This window comes from Lampetra fluviatilis, chromosome 31 (genome assembly GCF_964198595.1).
Source record: "Lampetra fluviatilis chromosome 31, kcLamFluv1.1, whole genome shotgun sequence".
In the NCBI taxonomy this organism is placed as follows: Eukaryota; Metazoa; Chordata; class Hyperoartia; order Petromyzontiformes; family Petromyzontidae; genus Lampetra; species Lampetra fluviatilis.
The window spans coordinates 3,839,909-3,859,747 of NC_136305.1; the positions used below are offsets into that span (position 1 = coordinate 3,839,909).

The 19,839-nt window shown below is 43.4% G+C and overlaps 1 protein-coding gene across 2 annotated transcripts in view; it reads right to left on the reverse strand.

Annotated features, from left to right (window-relative positions):
• The window catches only part of WDR37 (WD repeat domain 37), a 39,416-nt gene that overhangs the window by 4,301 nt on the left and 15,276 nt on the right, over positions 1-19,839 (reverse strand). For both annotated transcript variants that reach the window (XM_078870896.1, XM_078870895.1), the window contains exons 5-13: positions 19,441-19,505; positions 16,819-16,954; positions 15,506-15,577; positions 13,915-13,959; positions 12,585-12,661; positions 11,172-11,415; positions 9,237-9,378; positions 7,416-7,550; positions 3,469-3,583 (exon numbers count right to left, since the gene is read on the reverse strand). In XM_078870896.1, coding sequence (XP_078727022.1) covers positions 3,469-3,583; positions 7,416-7,550; positions 9,237-9,378; positions 11,172-11,415; positions 12,585-12,661; positions 13,915-13,959; positions 15,506-15,577; positions 16,819-16,954; positions 19,441-19,505 — 1,031 coding nt within the window. The remainder of the gene's footprint in view (positions 1-3,468; positions 3,584-7,415; positions 7,551-9,236; positions 9,379-11,171; positions 11,416-12,584; positions 12,662-13,914; positions 13,960-15,505; positions 15,578-16,818; positions 16,955-19,440; positions 19,506-19,839) is intronic.

Sequence of the window (19,839 nt, forward strand, 5' to 3'; positions counted from 1 at the left end):
CTGGTGTGAGAACCAGTTTCATGCTCTGCCCAGTGTGTATACTTATGAAAAGTGTTCCGTGTCCACACCCATGCTGCCAAAGTTGTTTTTGTTGTTGTTGTTTACATTACATTTGGCTACCTAAAATGGCAGGTGGCTTAACTGCTGGCAACAAGTTTAGCACAAATGCATCTCGGTGGCTAGGAAATTGACCATGGTTCCACTCGTGAGAGATTTACAAAGAGCCTGCGCTTCAGCCAATTTTCATAAAGTCACGTGAAGCCTTATCATAATTGCAACTTCTTAGCCAGTCAACAGCTGGTTCACACACTCAATACTCATTGCCAGGGTAGGAGAAAAACGGTGGTAAAGCGATGCATCCTCACGCTTTAAACCATTGGGTGTGCAACCTTTTCCAAGCATGAACCACACTGGAATTGGGAATCTCCTACCTCCCACGGGCTGTCACGTTCATAAGCCGGACATCACGATATCCTGTTTGCGGTGAACAGCCCCAACAGACTTTGCTCAGCGATCATGTACCCGTGGTGCTCGCGGGTTATATAAAAACAACATGCCACACCCTGCAGGTTTGCACACCCCTTCTTTAAACCATCAATGGCAGTTACTTCCTTCATTGGTCAAGGGTCAACCCAGTCTGATTTTGGCCACTACACTTGCCATGGGGGATGAGGCATTAATTGAAGTGGGGAAAGATATGCAACCCTGTCTACGAAAGTTTTCATTTGCAGGCAAAGATGGGCTTTGAGCAGTGTGGGTTGCAAGTGAAACTGTGAAAGCTGTGCTGCCAAAATGTGACAATCGCGCAGCCGTTAATTGCCGGGTTTTGTTTTTCAAATAGTCGTTGTCGCACTCCCACGTGCAGGGTAATGCCGCTGTGTCCGTGTGACGGTGAACACGAATCCTGCCAGTCTGATGCCGTTCACTACTCTACAGCTTTATTCCACTATCCCCACCACCCCCCCCTCCACATATCCAACACCACTGCTGTAAGCACAAAGCACCAACGGTAACACGAGCAGCGTTTCCCAGAATTTTCATTTTGACAGAAGACACAAACGGAGTTCTTTTCAAGCGAGACGAGCAGACTAAATGCCTTCTCTCAGCACTTACTCTGGTTGGTGTCATTAACAGACCATCTATTGGTTACGCGCAGTCCAGGGCTGTGACCTGCCGCTTGTTAAAAGCATGCAGCTGCTCAATAATTAAGACGCGGCAAAATGTGAAGAGTACGGCTCTAATCGCGCCTAATCATAAATTCAGAAGCCACACGGTGGAAGTAGATGGTGCTTAAGAACACCTTGCATGTGCACAAGTCGAGGTCATTGCTTTACTTCGGGAGGAATTCTAAAATCTGCTAAATCTGTGGCTGTGAGAAATTCAGATTCTTTGACAGTTCAGAAAAAAACACTGCCAGTGATTATTATATCCTCTGCTGGCTACTCTGGGGATCGCACTCATAATGCTGTTTACCCAAACGATTTAGATTTAGAACATTGAAATTCATTACATCTTTCCACTTTTAAATCTTACACAACACTTTTCACTCAATAATAAATTACTTCGATTAGCCCCATGTTATCGGAATATTTTCCACACTTGTTTATGATTTGCAACATTTTCAATTTTGCAATCGTTATTTTAAATTTGCACTAACGAACCCTGTTCGTTCCTGTCTCTATTGCAAGAAAACTGGTCTCAACGGGCTCCAGAACTGAACATTAAATATTCATGATGATGATACAAATGTAAGACAAAACGCAAACTTGTTTGACGAGTTATTCCTTCACTTAAAACGCGTCGTACACATGGCAGAGCTTGCACGCACAAGCACACACATGCGCATCACATTCACTAGAAGTGCTATGGGCAGCACAAGTGAAAACGAAAAGGGCAATTAGGGGATGGGGGGGGGGTAAATTCACAAGAGGTGGATCACACTCGCCAAACAGAAACTATCCTCACTCATAACTCTTAACTATGCTTTGCATCCACAATAATAGTCCTACACCAAATCCTATGAACAGGTACCAAACCCCAGATATACTCGATGGGGCCATCCTTTTAAATACTCTTTAGGACGTATGCATGGAGGGGCGAGGGGGGGTTAACCCAAATGTGCACGTATGTCTACTGACAATGTACGTACGCATAGGAAGCGGGGGGGAGGTGAAGCCTCGATAATAATGTCTACATCGGCAAATTAGTTAGATAGTCCGGCGGTGGACTGTTTGCTTAAAACACGTTCATATTATGAATCCTTGATTGTTTCTGCGTGGATTAAATGGATGGCCCCTAATCCTACCCCGAACGCGAATGACACTATCCAGCCATACCATAGCCCTTACCCGACACGGGTCATACAGTTGTTACAATATGGTATCAGTCCCATCTGTACCTTTCACCAAACACTTCAAGTTCAAGTTCATTTATTAGGTATAGCCCTGTGAGCCATTCGGCTCTTGAAACGGGTGCAACCGCCACAAACAAAAAACAAAAACATGAACAAAAAACATCTTAAAGTGAATATGTGACTAAGTGCAAACAAAATCCAAGAAAAGACAGCAAAATATTGCAGAAAAAGCACCGTTACACACCAACACTGTGTGCAAAAATCCCAGTGGGATGCAAGTCAAACAACCAACAACAACAACCACAAGACAACTTAGATTAAGGCCATCAGTCTAACTCTGTACTACAACAAATAAACATGGCTAAACTAATACACTTAACCATAACCCCAAACTCTCATGAAACTACCCAACCAGATCCTATCCCTAACCGTACAAGCCAAACTACCACTAGAGCCGACACTATCCCAGCCCCTAACCATAACCAGAGCCACCATATCTGTCTCTAAACCCAGCCTGCTTTCACACTTTTCAATTACATTTTATTGTAGGTGATCACAGGGCATGGGAACCGTAAAGCAGTTGGCTCTGTGACGTGTCCAGGGGGAAAAGGTGAAAAGTTGAGACTATTCAGCTGTGACAGCAACGGGAAGAATTTAGTTTTGACGGCACCGTTGATAACCTACGTGCATTAACACTTCCACCATGCGTGTACTTACATGTGCCATGCGCATATTCCCAATAGCAGGGTTCTTCAACAAATCCGACTTAATGATGGATACAGCAAAGAGGTGACTGTGAAAATGGATGCAATGCAACCGACACACAGAAGATGGACGAGAAGGACCGAGGAGGACCAGATGGGGAGACCTGGCAGAATAAAATCTAACAATGCCAACAAGAGTTGGCCGCAAAAGATCCGAAGAGGTGAAGGAAACTCGTGCTGATTGCACATGTGAAAACACTTAATAATGATGATGATAATGATAATCATCACCAGAAGTGAAAAGTGAAAAAAAATAGTGAAAAGGGGCAATTAGGGGATGGGTCAAATCATAAAAGGTGAATCACACTTGCTCATGATCATCATCATCATCGTTATTGTTAATACTCTTACCTGCCGGTTGCTCCTTGGCAAACGAGCCAGACGAACGCCAGACATGTCAAACAGACGCACGTGCCTGTTGTCGTGAGGCAGTGCAATGATCTTGTGCGTGGGTGACACACTGAGCCTGAGAGGTGGGATCAGGTTAAACAGACCGCAGGAGAGACATCAACATTGTATAAATACGGATGCAAACAAAATAGGATCAGTATATGTACATCCCTTTGTCAATTCGCTGCTGGACAACGGCTGTGCTTGGGCCATGCAGAGGTCATGGGGGTTATTTGACCATACGTCATCACGTTGATCAGTGTCGGTTGGTGAAAGGGGAGCATAGATGTGGGAGCATAGTACAGTTGAACGTATTTTCTAGCAGCACGGCCCTCTGCTGCTGATCATGTAGCCCCGCAACATACCTGTTTGCACATGTAAACAGCTCATCCAGTTTCAACCCCACTTATCTTCTGAGAACTGATGCATTCTGGGTGATAAAATCGTTGTCTGTAATATATATAGCTTTCTAAAAATCTTGCTGAAATTCATAGCCATTCTGACACTCAATTCAAATAACCATAACGTAACACATTTTCAGCTACCCCACGATTCATGCCCATTCAATCAGTTTAAATAAAATTGTGATTGATTATATAATTGTCATGTGTGTTCACAATGTCCCTAGTCTAAAGATAACTCAAGACAACTAATCATCCCAGCGCCTCGGGCAACCATTAATTTTCGACACGACTTCAACGTGCTCTCAGCTCCTGCATACACAGGTATCGTCCCGAACAGCTCCTTACCACAGTTGCACTGGGACCCCATGACCCGGTTTGTAAGTGCCCGCCCCCCCTCTGTCCATGCATGTGTTTACCCAGTAAAGACTAAACAAATGCCAATTCATTGACGACCTTTCCAGGGGCCTGTGCACAGCTGTGTTTGGAAACGACGTATAAGCTACGGAAACTGAATAACGTCGGAAAAAAAGAGGCATGAAACGGCTGATCAAATCCTATAATGCATACAGCGGTCGTCTGCGGTAAACAATAATTGAGTTGTTATCATTCTGTAAGAGTCAACTATAACTGTGATCATTTTGAAATGCTGCACGGATGAAGTGCATTAACAAAAGATACCTGTGTGCATTTCATTTTTTTTTCTGCCTACTAAATTATTGACATTTCAATCGCTCCACAGCGGAAAGCAATCTGCAAATAATGTGTGGGTGTCTCTGTTTGCAGTCACCACAGTTTGTACAAGACCCTAATGTGCTGCCAATAACCAGTGTGCACAAGCTGCTTCAATTAATTTCAATGTCACTTCCACTTGACGACATGGTCTTCGATAAGTAAACAGCTTGTGTAAGAATAAATTTGGACAAATGTGTGGTTGGGTGAGATGCAATATGTATTTTTATATACATATCCTTTTGATTTAAATTCACGAGCGAACTATGATTGTTTCTTTGTAACTGATGTCCTTTATTTAAATAGAGATGCAATACGTTCCAGGCTATCTCAACGTGTTTTCATCTTGATTAATGGGAAAACAAGAACTTTAAATCATATTCTTTGGGTCTTTCGGTAAAGTCACGTAGATAGGCAACACAAGCGATCGAAACGTTGTAATTTTTCGTTATTTTCTCTGAACCTATCTACATGACTTTACCGAAAGACCCAAAGAATATGAATTCCTGCAGTCACGAAAGGTTTTAAGTAATGATATTACTTAAAATCAGTCAGGTGTGCTCTTGTCATATCTTATACAAAAGTATGGAAGCAGCGTTGCAGTGGCACGACTAGAGCATGCCTTGACTATGACGTTCAAGTATTTTATCTCATTAATGAAGATTCAAAATTAATTTGGACAGCACAAAACACACATTTTTTTGTGCATATCGACAAGAAATGTGCCTTTTGGGTTGCATCTTGCTTTACTGAGGATCTTTCCTGCTGAAAATATATTTTTATAGACGCCTGAAAAACATAAATAAGTAATCATTTTATTTTACAATTTTACGTCCGAGATGGAATTTTAAGATATACCACGAATATACACTGGCCCAATCGTGAAAATGACACCACCGGTTTTTTTTTACTCTAACATCCGTACATTCTCTGGCAGAAACTGAAGGAGTATTGATGTAGGAAATTAATATGTTAAATCAAATCCGTGAAATCTGATGCAGAGAAAAGGGCACATCCCATTAGGCTACTCAGCCACTCAAATGAGGGTTCTATTAATGTTATCAGAATGAGCATAGCTCATCTACGTATGTCCATCATATCCAAACATCTGCATGTGTGTGTATGTCGCACTTCCTTCGCACCGTACATAGCCAACCCCGCTAATCAGAGGTGCGGCAAATCTAAGCTCACGTGTCTTTCTATACTTTATGGCAATGTGTTATTTGTGTAGAACCATTCAAATACAAAACATAAAAGCAACATTAGTTATGTGCTTGGTTGTGTTAACAAATGCCATGTTATTGCAAATGAAAAACAAAAACACCCCGCACACTCGTGCAATGTTAGTGGTGTGTGAAGCTTTAATGGAACGTGGCTTTGACGTGCCCATATATTAGTGTGCGTGAAACCGGCAATTTTCAAACACAACAAAAGTTAACCTCTTTGCAAAAAGCGGGTAATCTCTGTTGTTCCAAAAAGGCACAACGGCATTAAGGACAAACAGATGAGGTTTACTTGTAATGTGACAATTGGAATGAACACGGTAGTTGTTATGCGCATTTAAGAACTTACCTGCTAAGCGATTTGATGAATTGCCACGATGCGATTCATGAATACATTAGTTATACTTCTATTTTTGCTCGTATTGTTTCCTGCTTTTCCTATTTCATTTGTACAGTTCTGTCTGCTACATTAGCCTAATTTTAACATTGGCCTATACTTTCCATATAATTTGCCTACAAAGTAAACCGTAGATTTAGATATGCGCAATTCAATGCATGCCTTGTGAGCGTGACAAATTAAATGGGTTCTATGAACTGAGAGATTGTTACATGTCTATTCAACTATGACACAAAACCCTCGCACAATGGCCAACTCGTGCACACAGTTCATTGTGGCATTGTTAACTCCGATAATCAACGGATCAGCAGGAGGCCAAATTAACATCCACACTCAGCAAGAGCTTATGAGTGGGCAATGATCACAGCACAGTGGTCGGCTGGAACGGGAGAAAAACAATTCTGGAAATTGAGACCCAAGGCCAAGCTGCTAATCCTGATCCTACCCTGCCACCCAGTGGACAAACTAAACTATTTTTTTTATTTTACTAGGTAAGGCCCACTCAGCTATGTAGCTCTTTTTCAGAAGCGATCTGGCCACAAATGATTGCTCAATTAAGTGTCTTATGTGGAATTTTATAGCAGCCAAATAATCTAAACGAACGTTTCTAAGATAACCCAGCACAGTTTAGGGATTTTGCATGTCGGAGCTGTTTTACAAATATTGCCGAATTCAAATATTTTGGGTGAGTCTTACGATTTCTGTTTTGGAATTGTGATCCCATTATGAAATTAATATATGAATGAGGAGGGACCAGTGGGGGGAGGGGGGTACCAGTAAGCTGCTGCTTGGTGTGGCATTCGTTAAGGAAAGAAGGAAAGGCTCTGCAGTCTGCCCGACCGAGCAGATTAAGCACTTGGTAGGCGTTGAAATATATGACCAACGCTTTGGCGAATATCTCTGTAATACTTTTAAATGTAGATTCTGGAGGCCTGTGCTGCACACTGTAGCCTCGCGTATACACAGAGGAACAACGCGTACATATCACATTCTCTCTCTCTCTGCTCGAACAACAAAAGAAACAGTTGGTAACGACAGGTGAATGCGAACCTGTGACTTTTTTTCTCAATGGGCTGCTCGATTTTAAAAAGAGCCACCGCAATCATGCCCGCGCCAAGCGGCGCCGCGGTCTGCCGGTGTGAAAGAAAGACTTGCCGGTTGACGGCGGAGTCGGTGCGGATGGTGGCGATGGGCGAGCGCATGTTCTTCAGGTCCCACACCTTGACGGTGCGGTCGTCGCTGCCGGACACCACGTTCTCACTCGATGCAAACACGGCCGACGTCACGGTGCTGCGCATGCACGCACGCACGCACACAGGCGAGGTGAGTGAAACACGATATACGGATGACGTAACCTTGCTACAACGCGTCTCTCCGTCAGCCACGTTATAATCAAAAACACTCTGGAGCTTCATTATTGACCATAAACATACAAATGTTTGAAAAACCAAGGTTGTGTTATCCACAATAGAGGTTTTGGGGTTAGATCGCGTGTGTATAAATGTGTCGTTATAGCCGCCCCCACCCGACACAGCCAATTAGTAATGTTTGTCATTTAAACAAAACATGATAATTAGTTACTAGTTCAGCACACTGGTGTGTTGGAGAGTAAACCCACAGCATTTACAATGAGAATACCACGTTTGGCCAGTAATTACAACAGGCATCATCAGGCGGACAGCCAGAGTCGCAAAAGCCTACGTGTTAAACTGAAGGTTGTGTTAGAAAGAAGCCAGTGATGTTTTCATATGTAAATGACCACTCATGGTGGGGGTTAGAGGTTGGGTAATCTCCAAGAGACATTTCACCCCACCATGGAGAAGCTGGTCTGAAAGCGCCAACAAAAATCGACAGGCGGCTACACATCTACTGACATGAGCAGCATGTTCTGGGGCTAAACCTTCACGTTCGACAAATTTGCGGGGATAACAACAGTGTCTCCCTTCCGAAGGTACGCCGATGACGAATCCGCGATAAACGCGACGCCATTATCCTGGCGACAGAGGCAGATGGATGACCCAGTTTAACAACTGCCGCAACTGCACCTGAGGCAGCACCGGGGCGCGCACGTGCACATCACGGAATACCGGCAAGTGTCAATACGTCTTACTTAATGAACCTGCACCGACAGCACACGCCATTAGTGCCGCCGTACCCAATCTAAGCACCGCATATAAGTGCTTGAGTGTAACATCTGCTATAATTAAAAGGCACAATTTTCCAAACCCAGGCAACCGTTTATTTATTTTTCTTTCCAAAAACTAAAAATTAAGTCATGTGCCAGCGCTATTTTGCAATGTGACTCCAAGGGTGCACATCATTAAAATACTCCCGCGTGTGCGTGTGTGTATAAGCGCGCACGTACATTATAGGGAGGGCCAGTATCACAAGCAAAGGCAGACCCAACAGATTAAGCTCGTGACTCGCACAGGTAGTGTGCTAGTTTGGGATGCAAGCCACAGAGTAGGAATCACCTTCAAATGGATCTGCATTGCTCAAACATGCGCTCCTTAGGGGCAATGAGTAATCTCCAAAATACATTCGGCGGCGCAATTCACTGCGCGCCAATGTTAGAGACAGGGGTGGCCGGGTGGCTCGTGAAGGCTGATGGGCCTTGTCAGAGCGCGCAGCCAAACAACACTTAGAATGTGGACTGTAAGAACAAGGTCCTGACATGCGATGCGTTTTATCGTCTCTGCGCAGTCAGCAGTGACTGCACAAAAGAAATCCATCGAAAACGATTGTGCTTCATTCAGGTTACGGCTCAGCACCAATACCTACGTTTTATAACAAAAGACCGCACGCTATTTACTGGGCTAATGACGAGATTGACTCAAGTGCAACAGACAAACATCTACAATAATTTGATAAGAGAGACCCGAACAATGCCACCGGATGATATCGTTACACAACAGCGCTTTTGAATGCCGCCTCTGGGAGAAACTACACAACGGAGAAGGGGAGGCAAATACTGACTCGGTGTGGCCCTGGAAGACGTTGACCGAGTGGATGGAGGGGTCACGGAAGTCCCACAGGCGGAAGGTGGTGTCGCGAGAGGACGTCACCACCAGGCGCTGGGCCGGGTGGGTGCTGCAGTGCGTCAGCTCCTGATCGTGCCCTGCGCACAAAAGAAACCAAAAACAGCCGCCGTTTATCCTTATGCCAGCAGCTGGAAAGCAGTGGTGTTAGCAAGCACCTATTAATGCTGGCTTGCCACATGGTAAGAGGTGTGCTGTAGCCAGCACCATGCACAGCCGGTTAACTTTAGCTCTTCAGTGCTTACGTTTAGTCGGCACACAAAGTACAGCACAACTGCAATAATCTATCATTTCTGTCATTCACAGATTATTGGCTGTTCGTGACTGCCCCCATAATCCATGCAAGATTGAAAATGCTTTGCTGACCACAAACTGTGAACTGTAGAAGTGGCAGTGCTGATGTGATTTCTTTGGTAAAAAAGAATGTTGCTTTTACTTATATTTGTCTATGAAGTCTAAAAAAAATTCCAAAAAATATTTTGACATAAACCCAGATGCAAGTTTTGCACCATTTGAATCTCAAAAAAAACCTCTAAACCTTATCACCCGCTATTTTTTTTTGCAGATTAATCCAGCCGCAAGTCCGCATTCTCCCAGCAATCAGCAAATTTTTGGAAGCATCGCTATTTTTGGAAGCGGGAATATTTCCTCCCATAATCCACGGCACAACACGTTGGCGCAAAAACATTTTCACAAATTAGTTTGTCTTCAGAAGGTGTGATTCCTATGGAGACGACCAAACGTTGAACCATAGGAAGAGGTTGGTTAAACATTTGGTCGTCTCGATATGAAGTTATAGACAAACACAAATTGAGACTGTTGGGGCAAGTGCTGTTTGCGAGCACCTATTTAGGCCAGCATGGCACACAAAGGGGTGGGGTTGTGTACACTGGCAGAGCCAGTGGGGGGGTGGGGTGGCACATGCCCCCCAAAGATCCGATCTAAATCCCTCATTTCGATCGGATCATTGGGGTTTATTAGTAATAAATCGGCATTTTGTGACCCCCACTGCCACTGTGTAGCATATTATTTATGTGCCAGGGACTCTACGAGATGATAGGACAATAGTAAATAATTGACAATAAGTAACAGCAAAGCAGTTATAAGCGACTCAGAATTGTGCGCAGTTGCGTATACAGTACACGACTTCCCTGAAGACATACCTTCAGCTAGCGCGATGCAGATCACGCGTGGTTCGAATTCGACCCCCGATCGATGGCTGCGCCATCGCCGCACACGCGTCGAATAAAAAGCAAGGGACAAGTCCTTTTCATTGCTGGAGGGGTTGCCGCCCCCCCCACCTGAAAATCCTGGCTCCGCCATTGGGTGTGTATGTCTCAATGGCACACACACATACACGCATTCTCACTCATTCTGTCTTTATGTATCCCCAGTTTAACACGTAGGCTTTCGCGACCAATATTATTCATAATAAACGTTTTTTGGGTTAGATCGCGTTATTTATAAATGTGTTAAATGATGACGTCACCCTGCTGCTGCTCTATTTAAGACCGGGAGCAAGAGCAGAGCCTCACCATTCTGGCGAATTGCCCGATGATGCTGGATGCAATTACCAGCGAAACAATGTACTCAAAAATTGTAAATGTTGTGGTTTCACTCTTCAACACACCGATGGGCTAAAGTAGTGAACTCTTTGTCTTTTGTCAACATGACACTTTTTTGCTGATTGGCCGTGTCGGGTGGTGGAGGGTTACGACACATTTATAAATAACGCGATCGAACCCAAAAAACGTTTATCTATCCCCATTACCATCCACCATTCTCTTCCCACGGGAAGTGTCATTTAGAGACCACAGGCAGGAGACATTGTGGACCACTCACAAGGGCCCCCCACCCCCGCAGCAGTAGCCACCTGTGAGCGAGTGCAGCAGCTCAGAAGTCTCTGCGTCATACACGTTGGCTGTGCGGTCCCACGATGCAGTGATGAGCTGCTTGCCCCCGACGAGCCAGTCGGCCGCGATGATGACGCCCTGGTGGCCCTTGAGCGCCGTGACGGGAGCGCGCACCGTCAGCGCCGCCTCGCTCGCCGCCTCCGCCGCGTCCAACGCCTCCGCCTCATCCTTGTCCGACGCGTCAACCTCGTCCTCTCCCGATGGCTGTGGAAACGAGGGACAGAGCAACGATTGGGCCGCGCAGCGCAGGGGAGTGGCCTCGTCGTCTTCTGGTCGTCATCAAGGCCGACAACCAAGCAGGGTGTTTTGGATTTCTATCAATGCTTTTCAAATGTTTTACCAGATAAGAGAGCGTTGGGGGATCAGTGGTAGCAAGGGGCATCACAGTGGTGAGATGTTAACTACCTCGCCTGGTATGGAGAACTTCGTGGGTTCGATCCCAACTCTTGACACCTGTATATTTGGAGTTTGCATGTCCCTCTCCCTATGGGGGTGTGCATTTTTCTCCGGGTCTTCCAGTTTTTCCCTCCACATTTAGAATCAACATGCGTTTAAAGTATTTGGCTGCTATAAATGTCCACGTGATGATAAGCCACTTTCGTTGGGCTATCATTTGTGATGGCCAGGTCGCTTATGAAAGAGAGCTAGATTGCTTTGTAGTCCCTCACCTAGTTTCAGTTTTAGTTAGTGCAATGTGCTACCAAACCAAGCGGCATGAGTTTGATTGCTAGCCATGGCTACCGTCAGTTGTGAGTGATATCTGAACCCGTTCTAGGACCCCTGCTTCATCAACCCGCATTATGAAATACGGGAAAACTACTGCCATTACCGATACAGTGTGGGAGGAGGTGTTCAATAAGCAGTGGACTGACAAAGGGCTGTACATTTAAGAGACCAGTTTGACCAAAAGTCTCCCTATCAATAAATAACTAATTTGAAATGGGTACAGCAAAACTGTAAAAAAGCAAGTAATAATGAAATTAAAATTCATTTTTTAAAAATTAGATTTTTATTATTAGATTTTTATTAATTTTTATTTCATTTTTACCTACGTGACTTTACCGAAAAAACTAAGAGTATGAATCCTTGCAGTCACGAAAGCTTCAAATCTAGAAGTAATAATGAATAAAAAGTCATTTGTTTTTTGTCACCAAGAGGTAAGAAAGATCTTGATATTTTATCTGGCTTACTTTTACTTATTTAAGTTTCTAAGATTCCATATAGCTGCCCAGCTCTACTAGGTATAAATGTGACACAAGTTAGACCTATGCCTGTTAATCAGTTACCACTGTAAACATAACCAAAACTCCGAGGTACTGGAAATTTGGCCAGATTGTGTATGTCACTTGGCGTCGAGCTGTGCAGGGACGTACATTTGAGTCGATGCTGGTCTGGGTCAACGGCAACTGCACCAGGTAACGCCACACATGCGCAGAGTGATCGCCCGATGCTGTTGACACAACAGGAGGCAGCGTCACCCACGCAAACTAAACAGGGCACAAGTTACTCTTTACTCATGATGCCACAGTGTGGTCTTCTTCACAAATTAATAACATGCGCCAGTCACAGAAACACACATCTAATTTTGGAAACACATATTGACAGAAGAGATAGTTTAATCTCAACGCAAACATTAAAGGGCTTCTCCAAACGTATGTCAAATATTTGCCAGGTTTTTTGGGTTAGCCGCATCACCTCTGCAATGTTCCAACAACCAATGAAGAGTGGGCTCGCTTGACCAGGAATGGTCATCGGCTCTTCTGGAATGGCTGAAATGCTGTCCCAATGCTTCACGAACTATAAGCTCAATGGGATTGAATCATACCACTCCCTAACATCCACGGCCAGAAGGAAGCCATTGTAAAAAATAATTAAAACAAAGTTTAATGCAGGCTTGGATTAGGTCGGGATACCCCAGGCAATCATCTTTTTTTGTTACAAAGACAAGGCCTCGAAATCGAGTCACGATACAAATGCTTCTTCTTGGTTCTTTCGGTAAAGTCACGTAACTTTACCGAAAGAACCAAGAAGATGAATCCCTGCAGTCACGAAAGCTTAAAACGAAAGATACAAATGCTATTGCCCGTGCGTTTCCCTTCCATGCTGGCCCCGTGACGTGACAATTGTGCTCTACGCTTCTGCACATGAGAAAGAGGGCCGCCAAGCACCCAGATTAGATAGGCCCGGTAAAGGCTGGCATTGGAATTCAAGGCGGCTCAGCTAACCAAGCTGGCCCACTTCCCAGTGGCCGTTGAAATGTGCCATAATTGCCACTTAGATAAGCTATCATCGGTGATGGCCTTAATAGGTACTCACCAACACCGAGGCATCACAACAATTCACGGCTCCACAATTCAATTAATTCAGGCTAAGCCCATTGGGCCAATGGATTCACAAATCGATGGGGTTTTTTGCCATTGCATAGCTTGTAAAATCCAGCGGTTACAGATTTTACATCAACTACTCGCATACTCTGTGTATATAAAACTAAAATAACCGATTCATACATCCATAATTACATTTTTTTATTGAGAGGGTAAGAAATCATTTTCATTGATGAATCATAGCAAGCTTATTAACAATGCTCACCTGTACAACCTAAAAGGCTAAAAAGAGGACCTTTTAGCTTCGAGCACATTCACGTATGCTTATGCCTTATTTCTGTATGTGTCTGTGCTGCACGTGTGCGTGTTTGTTCGTTACCTGTCAGAGCCAGCTGGTCCGTTGGATGGAATTTGATAGAATTAACTGTGAGGCAATAGGGACAAAAACAAAATATAATGAGAAAACCAGTCACTTTTATGAACCCAACACTGCTGTCAAAATAAACAACTGCACACAACACAAATTAAGAATATGTGCACCATTAACTTTAATTTCTGACATGGATCACTAATCAAATGTTGGCAAAAAATCACAAACTATACACATAAACAAACAACAGACCATTTTGTGAAATTCTAAATAAACCAAGACATACAATTATTCCAGCTCTGCAACTCCATTTAAAATGACAAGTTGAACATTAATTTTAGCAAGCTACCAGTTGGTGATTTCACCAAACAATACGCACTGTGAAAGCAAAGTAATCTAAAGTGAGTACACATGCGCTACTGTAGAGCAAAAATTCAGTTAATAAATCACCCCCTATTCTAGCCGGCAGTTCAATTCAAATGTCATTATTTGCAGCATTTTTTCCTTAAATTAGACATTTCTCGAAAACAAAATCCCACACTAAGCTTCTGGCGTTGATACAACTATACATTGAACGGTAGATTGTTATACGTGAAAAACACTGGCAATTGTAGCATAACTTTGCATGAACCATGCTGATGAAAACAATTCACTGTCCATGTTCGCTGCAGTCTTGCAAATTTTCCGTTGACACTGCGAAGCAGATCTTATATCCTACTCACTGTCATGTTGCATCACCAAGGGAAGTTAAGATATGCTCTACCCATTAACTACATTGTTTTAAAATTTTGCGTTTATAAAAATGTTATTCCTGATCAATAACACATGACGTTCAATAATAAATTACATTTACATGTTAAATGCATTGTCAAGTCACAAACATAATTACAGTGCTGCTCTTCTAAAAACAGCAGTTTGAGAACAGTACTTGGCTAAATAATCTGTAAGATTAACTAAAAAAAACTTGTTTATAGAGTCCCTACGCGCATGTGTGCGCAATTTTGGAGTGGTGATGCAGTTGTTTGCACAGTTGTTTGCACACATGTGCTACTGTGCTACAAACCCAGAGATCTGGGTTGAATTCTTGGCCAAGGATAATAGTGGCGTGTGGTAATGACCCTTTCCTTGGCCTCCACAAGGTCATACTTGTTTCAGAAGTACCTGGTGTGGTGTATAAACACCAGCAATGAGCAATTATTTCAAGGTGTGGTTCTTGCCAGACCACCTCCTTATGTTCTGTAGAAGTCTTAATGGCTTCTCGAAATAATTTGTCTCAACAGCTCTATGAGTTATTAGGATGATTATCTTTGTTTGTGCACGTGTGTATGTAGGTGATCATAACGCAACTCGCCTGGCACTCACGCGGTGACATCACCGTTACCTAGTGGAAAAAGGTGGCTCTTCTGTGTGTGTGCGCGTGCGCAGATGGATGTCACGCACAATCATCAAGGCTCTTGGTAAAACCCATGAATTCAGGCTCTCATCACTGAGTGATCCCAAAAAAGTAGCCAATTTAACAATCCATCACTGGTCGATAAACCAATGAGAATTGGGGTAATGTGTGCTGTTGCCAAAGGGTGTGTTGAACAGGGCATAGTACCTGAGCCTGCATGTCCAACATACTTTAAGATACATTTCCCAGTCTCTATGCTCCATAGCATGGCAGTGTGATCTGGGCACAGAAAAAAATGCAGATCAGAAAGAAGGTCGATACATTTACTTTCAAAGAGAAGTAACAACAAAAGTCATGGTTAATATCGTTTCCCATGTTCCATAAACTGCCCTGAATCATTGGTAAAAATGTCACGTTTCTATGGCAGGAGCAAGTCTATCCAGGCGACTGTTGTTCAAATAACACAGGGGGTTACCATGGTTCTCTAGTTCAGCTAGGCAGAGAAAACTACAAGTCACTCTTTCCCACTATAAGTCAATTTTCTATAAGTCTCATATGAAGAAAATTATCAGTGGTGACACATTAACATGTCCCAATTATGCTATTTAAGCCACCCTCCTCCACACAGTTATAAACGTGCTGAAATGTCTCTTTGAAAAGAGATGCCCGTCATCATCATAGAAATACAATATTAGGGGGCCTGCTTACTTGAAAGATGCTGAATCAAACAAAATAGCACTCAAAAACACGAAATTTGATTTCGTATTTACAAAATACATAATACAAAAACGTATGAGAGAGAAAAAATAAATCCACAACCATGTAGATTGCAGGCACACTGCTATAGCAATTCCATTTTGAAAAAAATATATTCAGTTAGGGCGGGTAAGAATGTTACAACAAAAAACAATACAAAAACATGACAGGAGTGTCAAGTGCAAGAAAGATAAATAAATCACCCAAACACATAAATCAAACTAACCCATCTCCATCCCACCAGGCAAAGCCCACCGAGGTATTAACTTATTGTTCAAAACCAACCCGGCCACAAATGATAGCTCAACAAAGTGGCTTATCATTTGGACATTTATAGCAGAAAAATAATCGAAATAGTGTAAACGCATGTTTCTAAATGGAGGGAAAAACGTAAAATGCGCGAAGCTATAAATCATACAACACCCATATTATGTAATGCTTTTCAACATGTATTTATTTAGCAGTACAGAAGTAGACAAGTAGCTGTGAAAGATAAATGCGTTTGCACATTTCTACACAGTAATATTTCGCTCTGGTTTGTTTCTTCAAGTTTAATCAAACCCTTTTATCAGTTTGACCGATATCCAATAGGGTCCCGAACAGCAACACAACCGAGTACTGCAGGTACATTATTTTTGTACCATATTTACAAGAGTTGTCGTACCTCACCGTTACCGATCGGTAGACGGACAGAGCTAACGCATAAATGCTTTCAACCTAAGTTGGAAAGCATTGGAAGAGCGATTGGAAATTATGGCACACACCGGCTGACGCAGTGCCGAGCACAACGGGGGCGATGCGAGTGGCGGCCACATCCCAGAGGCCATCACGGTGTCCGGCGTACTCCTTTTGCAGCTGGCATACGGCGCGTGTAGTCGTGGCCTTGAAACTGGACACGATCTGAACAGCAGACGAACGCGCACGCACACGGTACCGCACGCACACAAACACGCGGTCCGGCACACGCACACACGTTCGTTTTTCACGAAACAATCAGTCATTGTCTCCTACACATTCACGCATTCATGCCCCTGCATGTTATATCATTACAGTTTAACTGCATAAGTAACCGTAACTTCTGTGCTGTAAATCACACTGTAGCCATAAATTGCAGATGTGTAGCCTGCAGCAAATACTAAAAAAAACAGGCTCTTGTGCTTACCTGAATGCTAACTTTCAATCCAAACAGAGATACTGTAACTCAAAACATAAGCGCTGGCCATAAAATAAACTGTGAAAACACGCAAAGACTCAGGGCACCCTTTAGCCCTGCATATTATCCTCAACCTGAGAAAGCATGCATTGCCAATATTTACCATGACTAAAAACATCTGTATTACGCTACAAGTTGACATGCAGTGCGTAAAGGATTAGCCTTCACCTTGACCCTGTAAATTCACTGTCACCCAAAAATTCCTTAAGCCCATTCAATGACACCAGGACAGAGAAAACCTGTAAGTGTGTGACTATACACGATTTGTTCAAATAACCCACACCAGCTCCAGGCAATAAAGATAAACGGAGAGAATATGCACGCTACAGTAAACCACACGTGCGAAATTGTGAAATCTCACAAAATATTGCTGACAACCCCAGCTATGCTACTTCCATTCAAAACATAATTGCCAGGGATTTTTTTTCGCCAACACGGCAAGAGTTGAAATTAAATATTAACCACATTTCATCTAGAACACCTCCAGCTAGTCATGTACTTTGGTGGCAAAAAAATGCAGTGTCTTTACAATAGAAGCCAGCCTTTAGTAAGCTAAAATAAATATTTCATGCAAGCAAATTTCCACAATACAGCACGACTGTTTTTTGCCCAAACAGAAGTCATCATGAGATCTTGCAACCTCACAAACACTAACATTGTTCACCACTAACTCCTTTAAGCTGCTTTAAGCTGACCAAGCGAAACCTTTTTAAACAATTTACAGATAACCCACAGCCTGACTGTGCTCAAGATTCTAGATTTGAAGCTTTCGTGACTGCAAGGATTCATATTCTTAGGTTTTTTCGGTAAAGTCACATAGGTAAAAAATTTAAATTAATAAAAGTAAAATAAAAATAAAATAAAAATCACGACGTTTCGGAGGCAACACAAGCTTCCGTCTTCAGGTGGAATCGTCACAGCAAGTAAGATGCAGCAATCGTGCTGTGACGGTTCCACCTGAAGACGGAAGCTTGTGTTGCCTCCGAAACGCCGTGATTTTTATTTTATTTTAATTTTACTTTTATTAATTTAAATTTTTTACCTACGTGACTTTACCGAAAAAACCTAAGAATATGTGCTCAAGATGTTGGAAACCACAATCACAAACTCCACAGCACGGTGCTTTGGAATTCAGTAACATCGGTGCGGGTTAGGCAACAAACGGAACAGTCGGCGGTTGCAAAATTAATAGTCCCGTCGCAAACGATTGACAGAAAACGGCTCGTGGAGCGTGGAACGGCGTTCAATGGGGTCAACAGGCTCTTAGCAAAGACTCCCATCACACGGCTCGCATGCATAAAGCGAGGTTAGGGGCACTGGAGTGCGGGGAGGAGGGAAATATTTCAGGGGCATTCCGTGGGACAGCATTCCCATTACCCAGGAATCTCCTCCCCAGAGCTCCCAGCTCCCAACGTTGAAATTGAGGGCTCCACTCACATCTGTACGCTACAGCAGTGCCGGCGGGAGAGAAATACACGCGGCACATGGGCGCGCGTCCAAAAATGGTAAACTCGCACACACCCACGTACAAGCGCACTCACGGTTGCACAGACGCACGCCTGCGTTGCACATCCCACACGCAGACGCACACACGCACGCACACAGGCCACGTGGTGAGACAAATGTACGCCTGCTCCGAACCTCAAAAATGCAGTTAACTTGAGCAAACACAAACAAACGCCATAGTGCGATAGTGTCATCGGTAAGTGAAACAAATTTGAAGCACAACCTTACACCAAATTTGGGGAAAAAATGTAATGATTTTGAAAAACTATTATATTAAACTATGATAATTTACACCAACATAAACTAAAATATTTAATGAAGCTCAAAATTAATAACTTGATTAGTGCTGTCCCATGCATGCCCATGGCTACGTACACAAACACGTATGCACAGACGCACATACAAACACGCCGACATACACCCATGTTTTCCATCTCGTACACATGCGTGAATGAATTCAAATGAGCCTTTGGGGGTGACAGATTTTACAGATGGCAGGACGGCACAGCCCAGTGAATGCTGAAGGGAATGGCAAATGACGATAAAAGGATGACGGATGTGAATCGGACCCCTTTAATGGATACCACTGGATTAATGAGCCATCTTTACTGCAAACTGGCAAAATGCAGTGTCAGGGTGAGATGCAATTCCCAGGGCTTTGTTATACCTTGCTTGTTGACGCTTTGTAAGTTGTTTTCAGCTTCTGTGAAAGTTGACTCGTAGAATGCCCGGCTGTTGATACCACAGTACAGAAAACAAAACAAAGCTTAACCATTAGTATGCAGTGAAACATTAAAATACAAAATCGTTAGCGTAAATTAACTGCAACGAGTACATTAAGAGAACATGCGCAAGTTGGGGATGCAATACTGACACCGCTGTTAATAGGGGATGACGCTCAGTGGTCGGGACTAATGACAAGATTGGCAGCCAAAGGGGGAGACGCGCCTGAAAAGATATCCACCACGGAGATTGCGCGTCCAAATCAACTAATTTGCGGATGCTGCAATGATCTTTGCTTCGCAGGATCATGAGAGAAGGCGATGGCTTGGGAATATCTTCATCC